We start from the raw sequence: 27,102 nt of genomic DNA on the forward strand, positions 1-27,102 counted from the left end.
TAGGCTATGAATTTGAGAATCAATTATTTGTCTTTATTCTACGAGGCTGGTGTTATATTTTCATTCAAACAATACTGCTGTGGCATTATACTCAGAAACATTTCCATCACTCCAAACATTATGTAAAGACAGAGATGTGATATAACTTAGTAGAGAATCATATCTAGTATAAAAAATCCCATCGCTTTCCTTGGCTACAGTTAAGTGCTATCATGAGCTCGTTTTTAGGGCACCAGGGATCAGCTCAAAATGTCATGGCCATACAAGCCAAATCACTGTACAGCTATAAAAGGATTCTTCCATAGCTCATTTGTTTAAAAATAGCTTAGAGGTATCTTTGACCCAGCTGACCTCTGGGTGCATGCAGTATCACCCGATCACCTCACTTATCATTATGCCTGATGAGACATCTGCTGGGTGATACTGCTTTCCAAACGCTGTTCCTCCCCTCCTTTCTCTGCAGGGAAACTTGCCCACAAAACCTGTGTCGCTCTCTGTGGAGCTGTAACACAGTACCTGAATTTTGGTCCTGCGATGACCACTCACGTATTGCTCCACAGCAATGACTGTCAGACATGATATGCTACCAAAAAAAAAAAAAAAAAACAACCAAAAAGAAAAACCCCAAACCTATGGAAAAAGTATTTTCCTGCTTCTCAGCCTCAGACCTGCTCAGTGTTTGAATGCCATGGCGTGCCCTTAGGCCGGCAGCAGCAGGACCAGCTGCGAGGCCCCGTTGGCCCCACGATGGCCACGTCTCTCTGCACCATACAGCGGGACCGTGCTTTGGGCGTTTGCCTCCCCTCTCCCACACGCTCTCTCCACACATTTGCCGCCTCAGCCCCACTCGTGGTGGCGGGAGAGGGCTTTGGGGCTGCCCCGCCCCCCCCCAGCCCCAGCCGGGGGTGTCGCTGGGGGTTTCATCGGCATCACTGGAAGCGCCTGCCCATAAACCACGGCCGCAGGCGTCCCCTGACAGGAACCGGGAGGAATCAAGGCGCGGTGACACTCCAGCAGCCGTGAGAAGGCCCAGGGAGGGTCTATCGGCAGTAACGACCTCCCTCGGGTGGGGGCGGGGGCTCCCGGCACCCCCCGGTCCGCCGCTGTGGGACTACAGCTCCCGGCAGGCATTGCGCCGGGCCCGCCTCCCGCGGGGCGGGGCCTGCTGGGCCTCGCCATTCCGGGCGCCCAAGCGCCCTTCCGGGGAGCTGAGCCGGAAGAGCTTGGTTGCAGTTCCGGTGTCGATCGGCGGGAGCTGCCCGCACGTGTGGGAGCGGCGCGGTGCGGCCCGGCCCGGCCCGGCGTGCCCGCCGTCATGGCGGCCGTGCGGGTGGAGGAGGTGCTGGCGGCCGCCGAGGAGCAGGAGGCGGAGAAGCGGCGGAGCGTCACGGTGGAGAAGGAGCTGGAGCTGGAGTTCGACCTGGGCAACCTGCTGGCGCTGGACCGCAACCCGCCAGCGGCGGCGGGGCTGCGCGGGGCCGGTCCGCGGCGGGAGGCACTGCTGCGGGCGCTGGCCCGCGACAACACGCAGCTGCTGGTCGCCCAGCTCTGGGAGCTACCGGCCGAGCGCGCCGGAGGGGCGGGAGGGCCGCTGGTGGCCCGGCTGCCCGAGCCGGCCTTCTGCCTGCCGCGGGAGAAGCCGCCGCCACGACCGCGGCCGCCGACGCGTTGGGAGCAGTTCGCGCGGCTGAAGGGCATCCGCCGGCGCAAGCGGACCTCGCTGGTGTGGGACGAGCAGGCCAAGGAGTGGCGGCGGCGCTGGGGCTACAAGCGGGCGGGCGGCGACCCAGCCCGCGCTTGGCTGGCGGAGGTGCCGGAGGGCGCCGACCCGGAGGAGGACCAGTTCGCCAGGCTGCGGAAGGAGAAGCGGGAGCGGGTGGCGCGCAACGAGCTCAACCGGCTGCGCAACCTGGCCCGCGCCCACCGGGCCGGCACCGCCGTCCCCGCCGTGCCCCTCCACCCCACCGGCCACCAGAGCCGGGAGGAGCTGGGCCACGTCGCCCGTGTCGCCCGCGTCTCCACCGCCTCGCTCGGCCGCTTCCAGCCCCGGCTGCCCAAGGAGCCGGTGGAACCGCCGTCCCGCAGCGGTGGCAAGAAGCGACGCTTCGAGCCGCTGCTGGGCAACCTGGCGGCTGAGCGCAGCCGGCAGCTGGAGCTGCTGCGGGACATGGGCAGCAAGAAACCAGTCCTCGACATTACCCGCGCTGTCAACAAGCAACTGCGCCAGGAGGAAGCCGAGGCAGCCGCCGCCAAGGGCAAGAAGCAGTCACAGCGGGGAAAGCGTGGCCGCCGGCAACAGCGGACTGGCCGCAACAGCAAGAAGAGCGGAGCCCGACGGCAGCAGCAGCAGCGGCCTGCAGGCAGTGGCACCAGCGGTGGCAAGAGAAAGAAGGCGTGAGGGACAGAGGGACTGCGTGCAGCATGGGGCTGGGGGTGCCCACTGAGGCATGGGAAAGGACTGTCGCTGCCAGCCTTCTGCTTGGTGCTCTATTCACACAACCATTTGTCAATAAATATGCTCCAGTCTTTCTAAAATGCCCTGCTTTTGGCTCTTAGCTGGCAGTCGAGGAGGGCTGTGTTCTCTGTCCAAGGGGAGCTGGTGGTGTATCGAGGGGGTTGGAAGCCGCAGTTTTGCAGGGACAGCCAGGTGACATTGCTTCACGGCTGGCTGTGGCTGCAGCATTTCCAGGCAGGACTGAAGCTGACCAAAGCTGTCCCTCGCTTGGGTAACTGGGACGGGGTGGACAGCAGCTGTGACCTGTGTTTTGATGAAGTAACAGCCCACTCAGACACAGATATAGTTAAAAGCCGTTTCTGCTCTGGGCAAGTGGCCTGATGGTGGCGCTCTTGCTCTGTAAATCAATTTCTGCCTCTCAGCTCTGTGGTATTCAGGCTCAGTTAGAAAAGGAATATGAAAGCTTACTGTAAGATTTATTGCAGGGCCTAAGAAATTGTATAGATTTCCTATAGGGTTCTGTTGATTAAAAAAAGAAGTCAAAGCTGGTGACCAGTCATTGAATTCAATAGAAAAATATTTTTATTGAACAGCGGGTCAAAACCTAAATTTCTTTCTGTATTAACAGTAATCCATCATAGCATAGAAATAGTTTCACAGTGGTTTTCTTTACCAAGCAGTTTGAGAGCAGATATTGGAAATTATCTGAGATTTCTGCTTATTACTCTTTGAACTCTCTAGTGCCTCCTGTACCCTTAAAATAAAAAATACAATTTGCCATCCCAGTGTGTGGCTTAGCTATGGGAAGGATGCTGCTCCCTGTGGCCATTCCTGGTAAGAGGGGTAGTAAAACAAGTTCTAGCAATCTCAAGTAAATTAAGTTCTCAAGCTTTCAAGTAGTAAACTTGTGAGTGGTTAACTTATGAGTTGAAGAGGGTAGGTTTAGATTAGATATCGGGAAGAAATTTTTCCACTGTGAAGGTGGTGAGGCACTGGAACAGGTTGCCCAGAGAAGTTGTGGATGCCCCATCCCTGGAGGTGTTCAAGGCCAGGTTGGATGGGGCTTTGAGCAACCTGGTCTAGTGGGAGGTGTCCCTGTTAATGGCAGGGGGATTGGAACTAGATGATCTTAAGGTCCCTTCCAACTCTAACCATTCTATGATAATCACAGAATGGCTTAGGGTGGAAGGGACCTTAGAGATCATAATGATAATGTAATATTTCACTGCAAATGAGTTTTTGAAAAAGCTAGATGACTCTCTAGCAGTTCTGTTATCTCTGTAGCAGTTCAGTAGGATGGCAGCTTGAACACAGTCAAAAAGCAAAACTTCTGTGTAAGGTGTCTGCTGAGGGCAGAAGGTACGTATGCCTTGGAGCTGAAGGGATTTGGGTGGCACTGGCGGACCAGCTATAGCGCTCAGCCTATGGGCTTTGCCTAGGATATCTTCTTTGCCTCTTAAATGTTTCTCGCCGCTGTGCTGAGCAGTCTGCACCGCCGCAGGCTGCTTCCCATGTGCCAGGAGCGGGGATGGTCTCACGGACACAGCCCACTGATGCTAAGCCCTCGGTGTGAGCAGGGAGGCAAAGCGGGGGCAAAAAGCACTTGGAAAGGTGGAGAAAAAGTTGCTTTGAGATACATTCCAGACCTCCCATCTTCCTGCCGTTTCCACGGGGCTGATGACGATGTTATTGGTGAAGTTTCTCCACTAAAACCCCGGGCAGTTTGTGCGTTTTCAGCAGAGATGAGGCTCTCTGGGGGTGCCGCCGCTTTCTGGCTCTAACAGGCCGTGAAGGTTTCACAGCTTCGCGGAGGGGGGTGAGGCCCTGGCCGGCCGTCAGCAGCCGAAGCGGGACGGTTCTTCAACAGTGCAAAGTCCTCGGGTTTGGTCAACTTTGTGACTGAAACGGGGGTGGGGGAGCGGGTGGGAGCCGGCGCCGGCCCCAGGAGGAGGCGCTGCCGCCGGCTCGGACATTCCCCCTCCCTTTCCCCCCCCCATCCGGAGCCGTGGCGATGGCGGCCGGGCGGCAGCGGGCCGCCTGCCTCCTGCGGCAACTGCAGCGGGCAGCGTGAGTGCGGGCCGGGCCGGGGCGGCTGAGGGGAACCGCCGCCTCAGCGGGGGGACGGCGGCGAGGAACGGCTTCCCCGCCTGACGCGGCCCCGGACCCCGCGGGGCCGCTGTGCTTTCCCCCCTCTCCCGTCCCTCGGCAGGTGCCGGCGGCGGGGCGGGGGGCGAGGCCCGGAGGCCGCCGCCGTGTTTGGAACGTGAAAAACAGTGGCCGCTCTCCACGGTGCAGCCCAGGGACCTGCTGCCGGCACCCACGCGTGCTCCCCCGGCGGCGGGACCCCCAGCTGCCGGCCCGCCGCTCCCAGGCCCCTCCACAGCCATGCTCTGGGCGCAGGCCTCTGCGGGGTAGGGCGCCCTACGCGGGTACACACAGGGGGCTTGTAGGCAAGGACAGGTTCCTTTTTCTACTTTAGTTTTGCTTTTTAACCATGCCTTTTTTTTTTTTTTTTTTTAACCTTTTAACTAGATGTCGGTGCCCGAGCCATGGCCACACTTACTCCCAAGGTAAGACTTAATTTGTGTCTCCACAATAGTTGTGTAGGAGGCCACGGCCCTGCGGAGCCGCACGTACTGGTGTAACCTGGGCAGAGGGCAGAGTTAGGAAAGAGAGCAGTTTAAAGGGTAAGGTAAGCAGTCTGTTATTTTGCACCTGTGCAACGATAGCGGTGGTTGTTGGAGAGATCCACTGTTTCCACAACTAATGTATCCCGTCCCTCCCTCCCCTCGCTGTGAGGCAAGTTGATCAGAAATTCACTGTGGCTGCTACCACTGCTGTCATCACTTGTGCCACCTAAGCTTTAGATCTGCTTTTGAGGGGAAAAAATGTGCATCTGTTATGGTAGAAAAGAATCAGGAAGCGATACGAATAAAAAGGAGCTATTCACAAAGGTCTGCTTTGGCTTGGGGAATGAAATCCCCATTGGCTTTTTATACAGTCAGTCCCGAGAACGCAGCTCACTTGTGCCTGGGTTGTGGGGTAAGAGCAGGTGAGCTGCGCCAAGTGACCACATCACCCTGGGAGGAACTTCTGTTTGCGCTGGCTGTAGGGAGTCTATGGGAATAGCTGTCTGTGTGCTGTGCAGTCTCCAGATGTTCTTAATCTTTTAATACATCCCACATGTTCCATGTTTAATACTCTAGAAGATATGCTAGATATATTGTCTATAAAAATTAGTATTTGGGGGCATGTTTTCAGCAACATTTAACTCTGAGTGGTTTGATTTCACGTGCTTTACTTAAGACACTTTTTAAAGAATTGCTGTTACCATTTTACATATGGAAAAGCTAATATATGTTCAGATATTTGTTTTGCCCAAGACCATCATGCAGCAAGACAGTAGCGCAGCTGAGAAATAGAATCTCATTCTTCTACTTGTCTGCTTGATGACCTACTCAGTCAATTCAAACTAAGCCATTGTTAAATAGAAGTCTTAGTTAAGAACCCTCTCTGTAAGTTTTAGGCAACGATTGAGTCTATAATGTAGCAAGATGATATCGGTTCATTTAGTCTCTAAATAACAGGAATTGACTTAACAGTGACTGTAGCAGAAAAAAGATGCTCATTGTATTTCTTGAGAGTGTTTGAGGAAATAGTGCAATTTTTGAACTCAGTAAAGTTCTTCCTGAAAGTTAAGTTTGGCTCATATAACAGCAGGACACCTATTATACTATCAGAAAGCAAGAAAGTAAATGGCTTGGACATGTTCTTAGACTGTCAAATTAATGACTGAGAGTACAGCAGACTCAAGCTCCAGGAGAGGTCAAACATGTACAGCCTGGCAAGAGATGGTGATGAAAGAGCTGAAAGCAGCTGGCCTGGGCTTGAATAGAAAGTGCATAAAGGATTTTAATACATCTATCTGTTACTGTTGTGGGTCAGTGCTTCAGTGCACCCCAGAGTGTCTGTAAGACTCATTATCATGGCTTCACTCATTGGATCTGAATCCAAATCACATATTTTCAATTAATACAACAGACAGAAGGCATGACTTCAGCAGGAAAAGCAGAATGCTTCATCTGATCTTTTCTTGGAGAAGAATGGGCTGTTTCAGTTGACGTAGTTTGCTTCATTTTGTGGCAAAATCGGGATATGCAAGAAAGAGAATTTTATGGAAATCCATGCAAGAATGACATGGCAGAGACGGGATGCGACTGAAATACTATCCTTAAAAATACCTTATTTCTTCTAAATAAAGTTGATACTGACACACTGATTCTTATTAAAACTCTGTTTATTATTAGCAATGCATGCAGTTTTTTGATTTTCAAGCAAGCAGTTCAGTTTCACCTGCAATTTTAGGACCAAGGATAAGTAAAAAGAAGTGTGAACACCTGTCAGTATTACTCTCACACATACAAAAGATGTTCTCTGTCCGGGTGTATATGGAGGATGTCTCATGGATTTGTCTTAAAAGTTGTTCCAAAGTTTATCATCAACCTGTATGTAGCAGCCAGTATGCTCTGCAGATGTTCAGTTCTACTTACTATGTACTGTTCTGGTCTTTGCAGACTGCAAACAAATTCTCATGAAAACTTCCTGCTAACTTACCCAGCTTTTATAGGAAGGAATTAATTCTTGAAAGAAGGAGAAAACACTCTTGTTTTATATGAACTATATGAATCAAATTAAGTACTTGGATCATTTAATCTCACAAACAACAAGGGATGAAATGGGTAACTGTTACCCTGACAAGCCAAGATGGCCTGTGCAAACGTATTAGTGATTTTAAAATCGAAGGAATCTGTCAACTATAGTACTGAGATACAGATTGAAGTCACTTTTCTCCCCTGATTTTACTGTTTCATTTCCATTGCAGTCACTGAACGGCCTACCCTGGGAAATACAGACTACGCATTTGAGGTAGATTTAATAATAAAATGTATTTGATTTAGAAGTAGTATTTTGTATACTTCAAAATATGGCATTTAATAAATACTTATATTAGTAAATATTTATATTTCACTTTTACTGCTTGGGACTAGATGCCATTTATCCATTTTTCCAGAAAAAAAATATGTTCTTTTGTTTTGTAGATGGCCATTTCCAACATCCGATATGGAGAAGGAGTTACTAAAGAGGTTGGCATGGTAAGCTTCTGTGGTGTAAGCCCATCACTGGTGAAAAGTTTTTTTTTTAAAGGGCTGCTGGTGCTATCCATCCATTTTATGAGGGAAAGCCTCATAACCACAACAAAACCACATTTTATGTGGTGTGTTTGAATCTCCACTGCTTTACCAGTGTAAAAAAGGTCGGAAAATACTGTTGGTAAAGAACAGAAGCATGTTACATCAATGTTGCTGTGGTAAAAGTGAGTACCTGAAATGCAGCTTAATGGATAATTAGATAGTTGATGATATGCCAGGATTATGAAAAATATTTTTCTCTGACAGGGAACTTAAGTCAAAAAGTTTGGAATCTTGGTGATTCACCAGGATTTTCTCAAGATCACTTTCATCTTTTTTAGTGCTCATTAAAATGAATCAGAGACTTTCCATTAAATTAGGTGAGTATTCATTCAGCTCTCAGTTTGCACTGTGAAAGTGTAAAATTTTTGATTCAGCAGTGTGAGATGATTCACCTAAGTGCATTCTTCCTGTTTGCCTTTGTCATTGGGTTTTTTTCATTTATCATTTTTCCTCTTTTCTTGGCATTTATGGCATTAACGGTTCCCTTTTTTATTTGCAAATCTGTGAATTAAATTAATAGTCAGATAGTAAATGAAGTTAAACAGCACTTATGTCTTTAAACAGCATTAGGATTTTTTAGAACTGTGTGTGTTGTATAGCTGTTGTGACAGTTAATTTAGCAAAGGTTAGGATATAGTATTTTTCTTCTTTTTGCCACCTTATTTTGATTTTTAATCAATAAATTAATATTCAATATTAAATTTTCAATATTTTAATGCCGTGCTTTTGTAGGCAATTAGGGAGACCTAACCTGTGGAAAAGCCTTTTTATGTCACAGGAATTGTGTAGGAAACAATATTTTAAAAAAATATTTTACGTTTTACTCTAGTCTTAAGTGGTTCTATGTGTTTTTCACTTTTCAACATCTTTAGCATTAGTTTTCTTCTATCATAAAACTTCAGCTATGTCAGTTTGGCAGCTTTATACTTTACGCTGTTTTCTGCATCCTAAATGTATGTGGTTAATCCTCTTTTTCTTTAGCTGATACTGTTTCCAAAATTTCACAATAACCAACTGTTTTAGGCTGTTTTTTTTTAAATTATTATTAAATGGTTCAGTTGATTTGGATTAGTATTTAAATAGTTCAGTGTATGATTTTGTACCAGTTGTTTGGGTTTTAATTTCATTATTATTGTAGGACCTGCAGAATCTTGGTGCTAGAAGAGTTTGTTTGATGACAGATAAAAACCTCTCCCAACTCCCTCCTGTAAATGCGGTATTGAATTCCTTGGCAAAATATGGCATAAACTTTCAGATGTATGATAATGTCCGGGTGGAACCAACAGACCAAAGGTACTACTTCCAACAGTGCCCTTCTCAAAGTAGTGCCTAGGCTCTTACAGCATGCCGTACAGCTGTTTAAACACCTCCTTGTGACCTGTACGCTGGTCTTAATAGTTAGTTTCTATGTGTGCTCTTTTTCTCCTGACTAACTGGAAAGCTTTTCTTGTTTTCCAAGTTTTCTGGACGCCATTGAATTTGCTAAAAAGGGAGAGTTTGATGCCTATGTTGCCGTTGGAGGCGGGTCTGTAATAGACACCTGCAAAGCTGCCAACCTGTATGCGTCCAGCCCTACGTCAGACTTCTTGGATTACGTCAATGCTCCTATTGGGAAAGGCAAGCCTGTCACGGTGCCCCTCAAGCCACTCATTGCAGGTAAAGCAGGAGCAGGGGAGTGGAGAGCAAGGGCTAGGAGAAGGGGAGTCATTCCACACTCTGTATGATATTTCCACTGAAATCAGTTTACCACAACCATTTCACGTTGTGGACTTATTTCTCCTCAAGTTGTATTCAGCATCAATTTTGTCATTTAATTCAGTGGAAGTAAAATCACAGTTTTTGTCATTGGTTTGTTGTGTTTTGCTGAGTTTGACTCCTTTTACTGAGAAAAGAGATCAAAGTTTCTCTTTGACCTGTTGGCTTTGGATCAGGGATACCTCTGAGATTTCGAGGATCCTGTATTTTTGGTGGCATTACTATTGTGAATTTATTTATTTATTTTGCAATATTATGTATTATTTATTATTTGTTGTTATCCCCATTATTCCTTTTAAGTTCCTACAACAGCTGGAACTGGAAGTGAAACCACTGGTGTTGCCATTTTTGACTTCAAAGAACTAAAAGTAAAAACTGGTGAGATTTTTTTTTTTGTCTGCTATTCAAGACAGTCGCTTTTCCAATGTCTTCGTTATTTCCCTGCCTTGAAAGAAAGGGATACTGCATGTCATTTCAGGTGTCATTTTGTTTGATTCAACTGCCACAGGCAAATTTGAAGAGCTTAAATGTTTCCTCCTTGAATTAAATTTATAGCATATTGACATAATGAAATACCTATGTAATACGGCGGATTATAGTTTGAAGGCAAAACAGGAAACTAAAATCTTTCAAGTTCTTAAATAGCAGAAAATGTTAATTGCAAAGGAAATTTCTACTTACATTCAGGGTCAAACAACTGTTCCTTATTTCCTCTGTATTTTGCTTTCTGCTTTTAAGACTTCTGTTTCTTTGTTGTGTAATTGCAACCAAATGTTCCTTTTCCTGACTTTCGAAACCTCATGCCTGAGATGCTGTGCAAGTGAGGGGCACTGTCTTCCTTTGGCCTTTTCATCTCTGTCAAATAAAGATTAAGGCTAAAATGTCATGTTAAGCTTCATAGCTGTTTTGAGGTTTTAGTTCTAAACGTGTGGATTTTATATGCCACTCAGTCTACAGTATTTGGGACCCAAATGGGTGTGGTAAGGAGCTCTGACCATAGCTCAGAGTTTTCCAGTCTATATGTGTAGTCAATCAGTCTGTTTGTGTGTGTCTGTCTGTATGTCTCTCTCTCTCTCTCTCAAAGCTACATCTGTACCCCCTTAACCAAGATATGAAGGCACGGTTATTACAGATGCTGAAGACAGCAATTAGCAATAGCAATTGATTGTAGACACAAACAAGTCTCGCCCTCTGATTGTTTACAGAAGATACAAATCTAAGAGTAACGTTGCAGATACCATTCAGCACAGACATTTTGAAAGTATAAGCTGCTCAAGGAGGGTTATAAATGGAGAACATTGTCTGGTATAATTCACTTCAGGCAATATTCTCAAATCATATAACTCTCTTACAGGGACTTCATCATCAGTAAGACTTAGATTCATAGATGCTTCTTACTCTCCCTTCTCTCTCATTGCTTTTATCTTCATAGTTTCAAATCATTTCCCCTCGTTATTGTTATGTTTTGAACCTTAAGCTTGTCTTGTCCTGTTTTGTTGCAAAAAATCTTTAATGCATTTTCCTCACTTACATATTGCAGGTATTGCTTCAAGAGCCATTAAGCCAACATTAGGCATCATTGATCCTTTACACACACTGTCTATGCCTGAGCGAATAGTGGCCAACAGTGGCTTTGATGTCCTTTGGTGAGTTTTCTGTATAGGCTGCTATTTGAATTTATTACAATTTTGTATTTTTACTATATTTTACTATTTTACTATATTTTACTATTTTTACTATAAATTTATTTTAGGAGCAGAAAATGTTGGTCTTTTTTCTCCCTTTCCTGTTCTTGTTAAGTTATGCTTTAATCTTACTTAGTTTCATTACCTCCCTCATAATGTATGGAAACAAATCGTTCATTTGCCGAAATTTTAATGTTTTTGCAGTGCACTGGAGAAACCATTTGCTTCCAGGATGGCTGTCAGAGAAGAGAGTCCAGGTGTCCCTTTTTAAGAGATCAAGTAGATGATTAATCACAGTTACCACAGCATTTAACATGTCTCACAGACATGGTAGGGAATAGAGAACAAAGATTTTCTAATAAAAGCCACAATGTGTCAACAAAAATTTGTGAAGGCTTGTGGAATGCTGGCAGGTCTTAGCCAAATTCTGGCCATCTTCAGAACCTCTTTCATAATGTACTTTTCACTTGGCACAAGATTTTCTTCATCTTAAGCCTACAGCTTTTAACTGCACAAAATACATGGAAGTTTTTATTCAGAGGGCCCCAGCTTACTTTACTTCTGGGTGCTGTGTATGTTCAAGTAATAGATGTATAATGAAACTGTGTGATATCTCGAGCTTGGGGAAGTATTCCGAACTACAAAGTCTGTAATGGAATTGAGGCATTTGTTCATAAATTAAAATGGTTTGTCTGTAGTTTTGTATATCTAAATGTAGCAATGTAGGCATTGCCCCTTCTTTATGTAGTCAGATTCACGAGTATCTGGGAGATAAGGCTGTTGGCAGTTCCACTTAGCTTGAATATCATACTTCTAATTTTTTAAAGGTCAATACTTTTAAAAGAAAGGTGGTTCACAATGCTTCCAGTGCTAAAGCCACTCACTGTTCTTGTCCTGCAGAAAGGAAACGCACCCATTGCAGATGCACAGCATTCTTCAGTGAAAAGCATTACACCCCAAGATCCAACCTAACTTTAAGCATGGTGTGAGCTGATAGATTGTGACTGTGTTTGGATTGCCTTCTGTGTGTCTGTTGGAGAGCAAAGCACTCTGGAGGTGCCCACCCAGCATTCTACCAGTGTCTGTGAGATTGTATTTCTATTTTTAGCAACTGTTAAACACCAGAAGTAAATAAGAACCTGCATTCAGAAGGCAGCAGGGGGGTAAAATGGAGCTCTCCCACTTAAATAATTCGTTTTTTAATCTTTCTTTTAGCCATGCTCTAGAATCCTACACTGCTCTTCCTTACAACATGCGCAGTCCCTGCCCTTCAAATCCAATTAACCGACCAGCTTACCAAGGCAGCAACCCCATCAGTGATGTTTGGGCTCTTCATGCTCTGCGCATTGTGGCTAAATACTTGAAAAGGTAATACATTTAACAGCCATCTCCTTTGCGGTATGTTCAGTCTTCAGTGACCAAAAAGGGTTGCTTAGAAGAACTTGAATTTTAGGCTAAAATAAAGCAAACTACTACATTAAACCTTCATTTTCTACCCTGGATTTCTCTTAAATAAAGCAAAAAAAATTTCAAATAAAATTGAAAGTAAAATTAGGGTTACTAGGTTGTTATGAGGAAGTAGGTTTTTAATGCCTCTGTGAATCTATTTTATAAGTCCTCAGTTAAAGGTATTTCAAGCTGCTCAGTTAATATGGGAGCAGCATTCACATATTTTTTTCAAGAATCCTCTCTCTATGACAGTATAAGGGGAATATGTAACAAACTGAAGGGAAGTACTGCTGGTGTAATGTCTGTGTCCTTCAGTGAAAATTAAGATACTTACACATCCATCAAGAAGGTAACCATGTGCACTTATGTACGTGTGAAATTAAGTATTTACTGAAAACTAGTTCATACTTAGAAGACTTACAATTTAGATTAAGTTTTGACTTAACTGGGAGTTGGTTTTGATCCCTACCAATAAAGTTTTAGCCTGTATACAGCTTTTGTATACCATGTGCACTTCTATTAAAGATCAATGTGGGTGTTTTTGTAAAAGTCTTTTTACAGTACCTAGCTAGTCAAAGTAGTTGTTTATTGTTCCTGTGCAATCTATTCATGAGACCTTTTCTCCATGTTGTCAAACTACACAAGCAATCTGATGTGTAGGAAGGCAAGGAACCCTGTCCTCTTCCGACACAGATGGTGGGATCCAGACCACCACCTAATGAGATGGTAAGAAAGCTGGAGTGATCTTGCAGCTGTACATAGGATTGCCAAAACTCCTAAGTAGAATTATTTAGACCACCACTGAGGTGAATATGGCTAAATTCACTCTATTTACTCTTTTTTTTGAAAAGTGAAAGGAAACTTGCCCTTCTCTGAACCAGTTTGAGCTACTTACTGATCCAGAAGCAGGATTGTTTTCTGACTGAAGTGTGACTTGATCCTATTTCCAGCATTTTTATCTTAGCTTATCTTAGAGGTTTTTGAATATATGTCCATAAAGAAGCCCTCTCTCCCTTCTGCATCCTGAACTACCAATCTGTTTATGAATTGATTGGTACTATTTTCTCCACGATGCACAGAGCCATCAGAAACCCTGAAGACCGTGAAGCAAGAGCCAACATGCACCTAGCAAGTGCTTTTGCTGGTATTGGCTTTGGCAATGCTGGTGTTCATCTCTGGTGAGTACAGAAAAACGTTAACCCCATCCAAGGTCAGCTTCTAGCTAGTATTTATTTCAGATTGTCAAAGACATCACTGCTTTTCTTGCTGAATACATAAGACATTGTAGCCTGGCTACATTCCATTGATGCAGGGGGAGCCATGTGTTGTGAGAAATTGATGGGCTCTTGGCATTTATGTGTATGAAGATTGTGTATTCTGGCTTGTGATGCTCAAATTCAATTGTGAAAATTACAAAACATGAACTTCTTTAGTTTCCTTGATAGTAAGAAGCATAGTTAGAAAAAAAAAAAAGGCATTTTAAATGTTGAATTTCATGCCAGCTGTTCTGCAGTGAGACAGCAATGAGGTAATCTTGTGCCATTCCTGAATTGTCTGTAAGTTTGTCTGTGGTGTAGGCATTCATCAGGCTGAAATGAGCTGTAAATAATATTACAAGGCAATGTAGTTTCATATGGGTGAAAATCTCAGAGAAGCAAAGCCTAAGCCTGAGCTATGTGGAGAAGTTACTAGCCGTCATTCTCTTCAGATACCTTCCTTTCATTCCTTTGGTTTGAGGAAATCCACTCTTTAATTGTACTTTAAAATTAATGTTTATCTTTCTCAGGCAGTGTGATCAAGTAAGGATGCAGATTATGGTATTTTTGGCATAGCTGTGTTACTTTAGTAACTGATTATCTTTCAGTCCAGTCAGTGGAGTAATATAACTTCACACTCGCAAAGTAAAGAGGTACTATTTTTTACAGTTAGGTCCCTAAGGTGCAGAGGGGTGAGGGTTGTCTGTACCTAATGTCCATACCATATCTGTACCTAAATGCCTTATGAGTATCTGTACCTAAGAGACTTGCATACAGAATACTGACCACACAAGATACCGAACACAAATTTTCCAAATACCAGGAGAGCTGCTCTAACCACTTTCTCTCTACTCTCTGTTCCAGCCATGGAATGTCTTACCCTATTTCTGGTTTGGTGAAAACTTATAAACCAAAGGATTACAATGTGGATCACTCTTTAGTGGTAAAACTTGGTTTATCTTTGTTTTCATGTTATACATTTCAATTCTCTGGTATCTCACATTAATGAGCATTAAAGCACATTGAAGTTGAAAGTACATGTCCTGATGATGTGATTTTAGTCTTTTTTCCTTTTTTCCTTTTTTTTTTTTTTCCCCAGCCACACGGCCTTTCTGTGGTGCTGACATCCCCAGCAGTGTTTGCTTTCACGGCACAGATACATCCTGAGCGTCACTTGGAAGCTGCAGAGATACTAGGTAAGAATCTCTATGGATACAACTTACTCATACAAATGGAATTCTTTCCATTTAGGGAGGGAAAAAAAAAGCGTTTGCAAGCAATTGTGGTTGGTTGTTGCAGGGGTTTAAGTTTAAAAAACAAGAGTCTGGAGTCTGACTGAGTTACATATAACACAAACTTAGGCAGAATAATGCTAAATTTTGATATTGGATGATGTAGTTAGAGAAGCAAGCTGGAGAAATCTGCTTCTTGGTTAGAAAACAAGACAGCTGAAATTAACTGTAGATCTGTTACGAATCAGGAGAGAGTAGCTGTGATTTGCATCTGTGTTGGTCTTTATTGGAGAGTAGTTACTTTAGATACCATAAAGCAAACCAGTACTCAGGTGCATCCGTTAGCCAAAGGGAAGCATTTTGCCTAACAAATTCCCTGCTGTGGCAATGAATCAGGACAAAGTGATGTTCTGAATCACTCCTGCTCTTTTTCATGGCATGCAACTGCAGTCTTTCTAATGTAGGCCCCAGCTGGTTTGTAGGTGTTGGAATTTCTCAGTGGCCAATATCAAGGGAAAGCATGGAGTAGCTAATCTGTGGACACATCTGTGATGGCTCAGAAGTGGGTTAATGAACGAAGTGGCCTTTTCTGCTTCTTAACAGAATAAAAGTAAATGCTGCAAGCTGACAGCTCATTTAAAGATTATCTTTTCATACAGTGCTTTGTTATCTGTGCAGCCCATCACCGGGAAGGTGTCCTAGAGAAAGGATACCTCTTCGTTGCACCCCCAGCATGACTGTGTGTAAAAACCCAGCTTTCAGTGATGTAATCTTGGAGCTGTTAGCAGTCTAGCTGTGACAGCATGGCTCTGCAGTGGGCTAATTTATTTATATCAAAGATCGGGTTTTTTTTGTCTGCACTAGACTGTGTTGTAGCTAAACTGCTGCTAATACCCATGCTCGCTACTGACCAATCACAGTCACATGAACAGCAGTGCAGAGAGAAAGTGGTTAGGGCAACTCTTCTGGTATTTGGAAAATTTGTGTTCAGTCCCTTGTATGGCCAGCCTTCTGTACACAAGTCACAGCAGTCCAGTCACATGTATGTCTTCCTTGTGTAAGTGATCTGAAAGCTTTGCAGATTTCAAGGAAGAGTGGCACTTTCATATAGACAATGAAAATATCACAGTATTTTAAAGAGGAAGTAAACAACATGTCCAGAAAAGATGTGTTGGGGGAAAATTCCATTTATTATATAAATGTTGCCTGTGAGGTTTGTTCAGCCTTCCTCTGAAGTATGCAGTCCTGCCTGTGGTCAAAACCAGAACACAAACCTACCTGGAATCATATACTAAGCTACAAAAAATCAGTGTTCTTATAGCAATAACATATAACTCATAGACTAAGAAAATATTTCTGGAAAACTGGACAGCACAGCATATCAGAGAATTTGACTGTGGCTCCTTGATTTTAAAAGAAGTGGTTAAAAAGCAGTTCCTTTAGGTTTTGTGGTACCAACTGCTGCCATAATTCTATCTCTAAAACTTCTGTTAATTTTCTCAATAGAAATTTAAACTATGCTGTTGTCTGCCTTGCTGTAAAGGGACTCTGCTGAAAACATGTCAAGTGGAATTTAATTTGTTAATTCCCACCTGGAGTCTTTACTTTTGATTCCAGTTCAGAGTCCAACTAGCTACAGTAGCAGATTCAAATCTGTTATGTTGCCAAATGCAATGACTAAGAAGGTATTTTATGCCATGGTGCAAATTACTAAATAGTTACATTGTGTGTATGTACAGCTGTGAATTTGGGTAAAGCCAGAAAAACCTTAGTACCTCCCTGGGTGGATTCTTAAACAGTTGAAATAGGTGTGCATGTGGCCAGAAATTTTCTAAGTGCAATAAAAGACTGATGTATTCTTTAGGTTAAGCAAAAAGTACTAGAACTATAGCAATATTTTAAAACTGCCTTTATACATTTACTGTTCTATTTTTCCCTCCTCCCTTTCCCTTTTACATTATGATCTGAAGATACTGGGCTTATGTCCCAGTTACTCCTCTATAGCAAAACCCAGGATAAACTCAGACTGCATGGCGTAATCCCAGTAGCATAACACTTCATACAAGACTCTGTCATACCTTATTTGTCAATATTTCCCATACATTCTGTACCACAGTACTGCCAATCTCACTACCCAAATATCTGAGCTCCTCAAATGAGCTTGTTGGTCTCCTGTTCATTTAACCCCCTTTAAGTGTTACACTGAACTGCATGAGGATCACAGAAAATATTTTTCCTGTAGCTATGTTGTGCTCTTACTCATCTCTCGGTATGGCACTTGGAGCTAACATAGTTCTGGTGTAACATCATTGAGGTTACACAGACAACAAATTTAGCTCAGCTTACTTTGAAAAGAAATCACATGGAGGAACCCGTGTCTTTGATCTGGACATGGTTTTATTATTACTTTTAAATGAGTCCTGACCATTCATTGAAAGAGGGGAAGCAAGCTATTCTGTAAGAAATATTGGTAATCTTTCATTTTATACTGATGCTTTCGTTACTGTTCAGTAGATGTTTCAAAGATACCATTTCCTCCTCTTCAGTTCTACCTTATCCTACACAAGTCAGCACATATTCAGATAGTTTAGGATTTATTTAACCCCTTGAACACTGCCCTGCCATCTCCTGTCTTTCTCAGCCTACATGCTGTAGTCCTCATTGAATGTGTGATTGAACAGAATATTCAGTGGTTTCCATGTCCTCTAGATGTCAGCAAACTCAAGGCCTTAAAATAAAGTTAGTATTTGGCACACTGTCCATAAAAATAAATACCATTGACGTTCATGTGTTAGCTTCTTTCCTCCCAGCAGTTAGTCAGACTGAAAAGTGCTTCTCCCTGTAAGCACAGAGGGAAAGGAAGTTAATCTCATGTGGCAGTTAGTCTTTCTGGCAGCAGCTACCTGCTTCTCCTGATCTTGTTTTATTTCACCTTTTGCAAACGATTTCAACTGTAAAATGAAGACTGATTCCTTTTTTTGCTTCATGTTGCTTTTAGGGCAGTGACTGTTACGTATGGATATGTATTCAGCTGATATTATGATTAAATTAAGTCCAGAACAGGCTTCCTCCTCTCTCTCCACCCTACAGTCAAGGCATTATGTCTTATTTTAGGAGCTGACATCCGCACTGCCAGAATCAAAGATGCGGGGTTTATTTTGGCAGACACACTCCGGAAATTCCTGTTTGATCTGAATGTTGATGATGGCTTAGCTGCAATTGGATATTCTAAAGCAGACATCCCTGCATTAGTCAAAGGCACTCTACCTCAGGTAAGATAGAAAGTAAAACAGTTTTTCTTGTCAAATAAAAAGAGCAGATATTTGAAAGAACAGAAGTGTTTCTTTTCAAGCACATGTTATTCCTAGTCCTACATGAAAACAATTAAAATGGAGAAGATTGCGGGTAGTCAACTGTCTTTTGTTTCTCTGCGCAGTTTAGGTTTTTCTTTTCAGTGAGATGGAGTGCATGCTGCAGTTTGTTCTTCGCATGGATTCAGAAGGAATGGCTAGGTGTTTGGTTTGTTTTTTTTAAACATCACACTTTTTTAAAAAAGGATGTTTTTCACAGACCTTTGATCCTTGTAGAAGATGCTGCTTTGTCATAACTATCTCTGTTATTTATGTGTATAGGATGGGTTGTAGATAAATCCTTAATACCAAGTGCTATCTGGTAAAAATTATCAAGCTCACTTTGCATTAAACTTTTCCATGTTGAGAAGTTGCACTTTTCTTCCCAGATGACTTTTTTGTTGCATTGACCCCCATCAGAATTTGAAATAAGGTCCCCTGGGATGATGTAGATTAAACTTGTAATACCATTTATTGGTTCAGTGCTAACAAAGACACTGCAAAGAGCAACACACCGCTCCAAAAGCAAAATCCAATGTCTTCTTGTAAAAAGACAGTTTGATTCATATGCTCTGGGCTGTTCTCTCTACTTGGGATTTATTTCCATCAAGTAGTAAGGGAAATAAACACTACGGAGAACATGAAAATTTTGTAGGCTGAAAGGTTATTCACTTTTTACAGCATAGACTTACCATGTCGAGTTCTCATTCATAAATCTCAGAGCAACTTACAACAGAAGGTAAATATTAATATTGCTATTTTATACCTGAGAAAATGACACAAAGGTGCAACTAAGGATCACACACAACAGAGCAGTGGCAAAGCCAGGAAGAAAACTAAGGTCTCTGAGCACCCATCTAATAAGTCACGCATGTAAATTGTTATGGGGCATTTTGGAGGTCTGTTTTGATAAATATGTTCCTTTAAAACAATTGGGTTTGGGTCATCACAAGCACAACATCTCATTGAAGGCATGTTTTGCCTGGGTGGAGGAAGGGGGAAGGTTCTCCACCAGCAGATGCTGAAGTGGGGTTTTTGTTTGTTTGTTAGCTTAGTTCAAATTGACTTTTAATTCATTTACTGTTGTCTCATGGCATTGATGATTAATTGTACTGTGTAAAATGAGGTGACCTAATAGTTTCTCAAACCTCATTTTTGTATATGAGATGTAACATGATGAAAATGTATTAGTGTCCCTTAATGGTCCATTATTACCCACAGAGGTAGTCCATACAGTTTAATCCTCACTGTATTTTTTCTTTTCATCTTGCAGTAGGTTTTCTTTGGATTACAGCTCTGACCCATTCGCATCAGCAAGGCATGTGGTGTAGTGGTGATAGCACTACTAAGTGTGTGGGGTGTATTCCACTCTGTGAAGTGCAGACTGCAGGAAAACAAAACTAATCTACTCTAAATGCCGGGATTTGGGGTGGAAACTCTGTTGGGGAAAACATTCATCCTTGAAGTTAAAACAGAATTTTATTTTCCTTTCTAAGTGAGTCTATTGAAATTGATCCTATTTACAGGCAGCAGTGGCTCTAGCAAAGAAGATGCTGTTCCGGGCTCTAAGGTGGCTGTCCCTGTGATGGTGTTGGAGGGGAGCACTGAAAATAGGAGATGATGAAAGGGCTGTTCTCTAGCCCACCCACTCCCTGCAGACATCCCAAAGGCAACTACAATGGGGCTGAACCATGGAGGAGCCCAGAGTGGCTCATTTTTGGCACTAGACCAGAATGCACTGAGTCAGACTGAGGGAGCCAGGGCCTTGCTGTCTGGGCATCAGCAAATATCAGCAGGCTGGTGCAGGAGGAGTGCTGCTGCCGCATAAGGAGGAGGCATAAAGGAGGAGCATCCATTTGCAGCCTTCTGTCGATATAGCTGGGAAATGCTACGGCCTGCCAGGGTGATCATTTCCTCTCACCCTGTGTGACTTTGCAGATAACTCTGTCCATTTAGGTGCACAGGGCTGCAAAACTGTCATTTGGCCCAGAGTGTCCTAATATAGGCCTGATGAATTTACTGAGTACTTGAGCACTGAACTGTTACATTTTGCATATTGTAAGTCTGAAAAAAAAACAGCATAATTTGCCCTAGTGCTGTTTGAATTTTCCATTTGGTTTCCAAACTGCATAGAAGAATCTTAGCCTTTTCTTTGGCTGGATCTGTGTGTGGCAGCACTGATCAGGGATGGGGAAGGAGGTATCATTTGATTGCTACTGCTGCACCAGCAAAGCTTGTCCTGTAGTTAAAGTTAGGCACACAAAGCTTCACGTTTCAGACTCCTCACAAGCCATGCTAACCATGCTGATCGTGATTATGAGCTGTGAATGTCTCACAGCTGACTTCCTCACCATACTAGACCAATATTTCACATGTTAAGGTCACGATGTGGTGGCCTCTCTTGCTGTGTAACCACATCCAGCCTGTCCACAAATCGCAGCCCCGCGGGTTGAGAGGGAAGTAGAGTGGCGGCAGCATTTTACGGCAGCATTGAGCTGCGGCAGCGGTGTGTGCTCCGCTTGGGAGGGCACCTGAGCTGAGCCTCCCCCCTAGGCAGGGGGCTGGAGGAGCCCCTTCCCCAGCATCCCACTCAGTGCATGAGGCAAGCTCCCTAGCAAATGACATCCCCCACATCACATGTGAAAAACGGAGGGAAAAATTTAGAGTTTTTACTGGGATGGTCTCTTCCACGGGGAAAATGTTGAGAAAGGTGGTAGCAGAAGGAACTCCACCTTGCCAAAATATACCGCATTCAGCTAAAGATAATGCATTCCCAGTGTAGGCCTGCCCTCTGTCTTTGCAGATGTTTGTAACTTGCCCCAATCTTTCAATACAGGTTAAAATCATTGATTGTTGAAAGCATAAAAGTACTAATCATAACCAGTAAGAATACATTGTTAATAGGCCCTTTCAGCTGAGTGTTTCTGCAGTAACTGAATACCTGCAGTAATACAGCTCCTCATCCTCAGTAACACGGGGCTTTTCTGAATTGCCATCCCCTGCCTTTGTGGTTATTTTGTCAAGCAGAGCAGTGAAGCATATAGCTGAGTTTCATTTCAGTCGGTGGGACTTCAGCACCCGAAAATTCTGTTGAATCACCATCCAAATGAAGACCAACCACAACTATTTTGTATTGCGATTCCAAGATGTCAGGCTATTCATTAAGCAGTTTCACTACCGTCGCTTGCTGTGTCTCCTTTTTGGAGTCTGAGTTGCAAGCACAGTTTACTTTTCCCATCTATGGCAGTTCTGGGCTTTGAGAGATGTTATATTTTGAAAATCTTCATCCCTAAAAAGTTACCTCCTAGTTCCAATGCTGGCAAATTAATTTTAAAATGGACTGTATTCCCAGGATCCTATCCACCAGTGCACTGACATCTGTGACTGACAAGACCTGTGTTTGAAGTACTTGACTTTGCAACTGGACTGCATTTTAATCTTCCTTTTGTCTATTTAATTATAAGCAATTTTAACTAATATATTCTTGAAAGTGCTGTACAGTTGATGATGCTTCAGCCTTAATTACTTGATTACTTATTTGCAAAACCTTGTTATTCTCTGTGAAGGACATTAGTACAAAGGCACATAGTTCAACTACTGTTTGATTAATTTTATTGGCAACCTTCTGTAATCCAGTTTTTCTTCAATCTTGCAGGAGAGAGTGACTAAACTGTCACCACGTCCCCAAACAGAAGAAGACTTATCTGCCCTCTTCGAGGCTTCCATGAAGCTTTATTAGCTTAAGCATTTTGTTTTGAAGTGTGCTCTATTCTAATACAAAGGTGATTTCTTACACATATGGGGCTGAATTTATTTAGAGAATGGCAAAACTTGGGTACCTTTGACTTCAGTTCTGTTGTTCACTGCCAAAAGGTCAAGTAATTCATCTTTAACTAAATAGTGCTTTGAAGTGAAAGCTTGACTGTGGTTTTTTTTCTTGCTCAGTAGTCAGTGGTATTAACTTGCATACAAGTTGGAGCAGATTTCTCACTTTACTGAAGGCTTTCTTGTGCTTGAGAGGTGGTCAAAGGTGAAAAAATGTTTTAAGGGATATTCCAAACCATTTTGCAAATTATGTTTTTTATTTAAATTGACCGTGATTTAGTTTTTAAAAGCCAAGCTATTTAAGAAATAATCAAGGTCATTCTTGACTTCCCCTGCAGAAAATGTCAGGGTACTTTTTTGTTGTTTGGTTGAAAAAAAAAAAAAAAACCAAAAAACTACTCACTTCATATATGTTCAGAACAGGCTTCCTGAAAGTTTGCGTTAGGTTAACATTCTGACATGTATTGTCAGATATTTATCTTTCCTTTTAAGATCTATATGAAGCGTTCATACGGGGAGCAAAACCAGAGTGAAGCAGGGTCACATGCTCAGCAGGAACCACGTAACAGCAAGACATCATCGTGGTCATTTTGTCTCTGTGGAGGCGATAGCTCCCTTTTCCTGCTGCGTTCTGTGGAAAGAAGCTATCAACTGTGTCTTGCTTGTCTGTGAAGCAATTGTTTCTGCTGAGCTCCTGCAGGTGCTGTCACTCAGAGCGCAGCCACCAGCTTAAGGAAGTTCAGCGTGCTGTGGCTCGATATTGAAAAGTGGTAGTGTAGCATATGGCTGCACAGTGTCCCGCTGGGAGCGCTGGTTCAACGTGGGAGTGAGGGTGCACGTTCAGAGCAGTTAACCAGCTGGTTGACTGTCAACTGAGAAAGGGAAGTGGGAAAGGGAGAAATGAAACTAAAATTTTAATACTATTTTTCTTTTTTTAAAAAGTGCACATGGTTTTGTGTACAGTTCATTTAAATCAGATTTTGCATCAGGTTGGACCCTTTCAGCATCTGATTCATGCTGCTACCACAGCACAAGACAAACACAAGAAAAAAACCATGACCTCTGGTGTGCTTCTTTTTCTGCTAAGGGAATGAGCACTTTTCAGTCACCCTGTAGAAGCAGAAGGCTCTATACTTACACCTTTGCATTCTTGTGTTTGTCTGATAAAGCTAGAGCTCTCCTGGAATCTGAGGACAGATGTGTACCAGATATTGACATTGGATCTGTTTTCATGCTCTGTTAAAATAGGTGAATGGATACTGGTTGAAGACTGGAGATTTTGGTTTTAACCACAGAATGGGTTTAGTGGCTGTAGGGACTGCACTGCCAGTATGCCTCAGTCTGGGCTGGGACATGCATTTGATTTCCCTGTCCTTCTGAATCTTGTCCTCTGCTGAAATTGCCCACAAGAACCTCTGTCACAAAGGCTGATGTTGTAACAGCAAGGGGGATTGAGGGATTCACTTCATTGTATTGTGCAAAGCTGCCATGTTTGAAAAAATACTTTTTGACAAACCCTTTTGTATATAATCTTTTGGCCTGTTTCATCTTTCCACTCCTGTCTTTGCCTAGTAGAGAGTCCTGAAGAGAGAATCTTTTTTCTGGGAGCCTAATTCATGGCAGCCATGCTGTGTTTGGGGAGAATATACTTTCTGGGGAACTGAATGGCACATGGGTTTCATCACTGCAGCAGAGCACTTTGGTGGGCTAGTTAGGAATGTAGGGTATTTCCTTCCAGCACACTTTTTATTTGCCATTTATGCCAGTATGGCAGTTATTAGCAGGCTGCATTTTCAACTGACAGAACCTCGCACTTAACTTCCTGTACCAAGTAACCCAGAGCTCTTGCTAGTTTTTAAATTAAGCCTTTCACCCCCCTCTGATATAGTAGGTTTTATCCTTATTTTATAGATGAGACAAAGGATTTGATCTAATACCTAACCCAACTTAAGCAGATGGTGTGGTAAGAAGGGCCATTTCTGTTTCCCACACCCCTTTGGCAGCATTAGGGTCTTCGACTGGCTTAAACTGGTTGTGAAACCTCACTCAGGGACATCAGCTACACAAGTGTTCTCCCACCACCAATTATTAGTTACTAGTGGAAATTTTCTGAGGAAAAATCAAGGGAGCTCAAGTCACCCCACAGTGCTGTCTTTCAAATAGTGATGGTGTGACAGGGAGTCACGACCTGGCTCCTGAGCAGTGGTACTTTTATTCACAACTGAAGAGTTACTGGTTTTTTTTTCATGTATTATCTTACTAAATTACTCTGTACTGAGAAAATCTAGCTGGTAAATATATCTGTATCTTTGAACATGCCTGTTTTGTGCAAATGAGTCTGTCATTTGTATGGGGAGCTGGGGTGAAATTGTAATTGTGAGTGCCTGGTGGTGGTTGGTTGGGCAGGTGTGTGAAATCTGGGCAGCTGGTTCTTGTGGCTCCCGCTACTGCTCTGTTACTTAAGCCCTTTGTGACATATCTGTTACTGCCTTTAGATGATGCTGGAATGCAAATAATCAATAATACTGTACTTGCTATAAACACAAGCTTGTTTGAAAGTGTTTGAGAGCGGTGTTTAACTCTGTCATGTTAACTTCAATCTTATAAAGTAACTGTGAACCAAAACTGTTGAGAGAAAGCAGGCTTTCACTGGCTTCCCAGAGCATAGTGACTCTTCCTGCAACGTTGTTCACCCGGTGAGCTTGGCGCTGTGCAGGCGAAATCATCATATCGTGGGTGACAACCAAGAGCAACATTGGAGGCATTCCAGAAACAAAAGCACCCGAACTGCTGCATGGTATTTCTGGGAACATTTCAGACACTTTTTGCACCTCTTACTCTGCATAATCAGTACACAGTTGTAAGTATTATTACCTATTTCATGACAACACTACCAGTCCTAGCATGTCATACTTGTTAGCGGTAGAGCTTGATTGAGTCCCTCCCTCTTCGTTGTGGAGTCAGAGACTTATTTTCTGTCTTAAACAACTGTAGCTGTAATAAAAGGATTTCTCAGTCTTTATAGAAAGACTTTATATAAAGGTTTGTCTAGACCATGGTTTTTGAATAGGTTTTAAGGAAGCATAAATGGCAGCTATTCATTCATGACAGAAGAATGGTTTGAAGAGGCTTTAGGGACTCCTGGTAGAGTAGGAGTTACCATATTAGGGATTCTTGCTGTGGACGTTGACATGCTACTTTCTCTCCCCTAGTCCTGTATTCCCCAAGTTCTGCGCAGGCAAACACAAGCTGAACCCTGGCCCATCTGGTTACTCACTCAGTCCATCTACAGTGATAAGGTTAGCTTTGGGAGCGGGTATGAACAAGTGCATGTGTAGTGCTGGTGAAAATAGTTTAGCAGCAGGTATAGTTTTACCTGGACTACAAAATGGAAAGCCCACTTGCTTTCCAAGGTATTCAGAGCTTGCAGGGTTGCTGCTTGGCATCAGTAGATGTGGGGGCAGCTGGTAAGATAGTTTGTCTGGCCCTTCTTTTCCCTGGCCTCTTCCCATTCCACTGCTGATATTCCAGCAGTTAAAGCAAAAAGAATGAAGCAGAAGATATGTAACCAAGATGCCTAAATCTGCAAAAACTCTCACCATTGTCCTGTGTGAATAAACTTGGAAGAAATCACAGGTAGGCTAGTGTGCATGCTCATTCCTCATTGCACTGTCCTCTCTTTAAGGCAACGTGCCAAGGCTGTCATTTTCTGTCTTGTGGTTGGCTTTCCATCCCCCTGAGACCTGAAAAATGGATGAGAAAGAGTGATGGTTAAGAGACAGAGCAAAGCTATGTCTAGGCACTTTCCATAACCCCCAAGTAAATCTGCTTAAGCATCACATTGCTCCAGGACATGTGCAGTATGCCTTGGGTTCAACAGCTCCGACCTAATAAATCTGTCACTGCATTCAGTGTGTCTGTGGAGAAGGGACAAGGGCAACCTGATGCAATTCAGCAGGAGGCCTAAAGGTACGGTCTCCATTTTTCCTCAGACCATCCTGAGTGCTTCCTAAATAAAAGAGAACTTAATTTAAATTCAGACACCAGCTAGTGAATACAGAAAGTGATGTGAGCATTTTTCTGGTCTCTCCAGGAGCTGTAGCTCACAAAATAGTAGACAGATTGCTTGTCTGCTGCAGTGTCAGCCCTGGGCAATGAGAAGAGGGTCTTCTGCACCTACTCACCCCTGCCTTGAAACCTGGTCCCATCTTTGACGTGTCATCAGGCCGCCTGCAGAAGAAGAGGTTCGTTCCTCTTTGAGCAATGGTGTGGCAGGGACTGAATTTGCAGAGGTCTCAACTCCCTTTGTGCACATGTTTTTTTCTGCAGGCTGTTACCTTTGTACTTACCCACAGTGTACATGTGAGAAATCACGCAGGCTCAGTTTGTTACAAAATGTTTAGTGCATATTTTTTGTGTGTACTTGTTCATGAGAATAAGCAGAAGCTTCTACTGTTGCTGTGAATTTGTCCATGAAACTGAGGCAAAAAAAAAAAACCAACCCAAACCTGGGCTCTGATTAGGAAGGCTGCAGTTCCCTTAGATGCAGCATTTCTGAATGCAGTTTTCTATTTTGCGAGTTCTAGGCTCTCCTTAAGTAACCCACTAAAATGCCATTCATTTTCTTGTTTCCCCCATTGTACTGAAACAGCTGCCACAAGTGAGCTGGTAGAAAACGTTGTACAGCCAAATAATAACAATAAGAGGAAGAACCATTTGACACAGCTCAATGGAACGTTAATCAGGGTCTTAAGTTAACTACTTTCCTAGTAATAGGAGAGGGGATGAAAAAAATACTTTCAGTCTTTGGTTTCTTTTGAAAACTTGCATGTACTGGGTTTTT

The 27,102-nt window shown here is 43.2% G+C and overlaps 2 protein-coding genes across 2 annotated transcripts; both read left to right on the forward strand.

The window, feature by feature from the left end:
• Positions 1 to 1,171: 1,171 nt before the first annotated feature.
• Positions 1,172 to 2,631, forward strand: RRS1 (ribosome biogenesis regulator 1 homolog). Its single transcript, XM_082479841.1, has one exon. It carries the CDS (start codon positions 1,316 to 1,318, stop codon positions 2,396 to 2,398), a length of 1,083 nt encoding a protein of 360 aa, XP_082335967.1. The 5' UTR covers positions 1,172 to 1,315; the 3' UTR covers positions 2,399 to 2,631.
• Positions 2,632 to 4,459: 1,828 nt separating this feature from the next.
• Positions 4,460 to 23,064, forward strand: ADHFE1 (alcohol dehydrogenase iron containing 1). The gene is made up of 14 exons (XM_082479213.1): positions 4,460 to 4,522; positions 4,988 to 5,025; positions 7,338 to 7,381; positions 7,555 to 7,608; positions 8,846 to 9,000; positions 9,167 to 9,363; positions 9,763 to 9,840; positions 11,003 to 11,108; positions 12,363 to 12,515; positions 13,676 to 13,774; positions 14,717 to 14,795; positions 14,952 to 15,048; positions 18,199 to 18,356; positions 22,090 to 23,064. Exons 1-14 carry the CDS (start codon positions 4,467 to 4,469, stop codon positions 22,171 to 22,173), a joined length of 1,398 nt encoding a protein of 465 aa, XP_082335339.1. The 5' UTR covers positions 4,460 to 4,466; the 3' UTR covers positions 22,174 to 23,064.
• The last annotated feature ends 4,038 nt before the right edge of the window (positions 23,065 to 27,102 follow it).

This window comes from Vanellus vanellus (assembly GCF_965231255.1).
Source record: "Vanellus vanellus genome assembly, chromosome: 2".
In the NCBI taxonomy this organism is placed as follows: Eukaryota; Metazoa; Chordata; class Aves; order Charadriiformes; family Charadriidae; genus Vanellus; species Vanellus vanellus.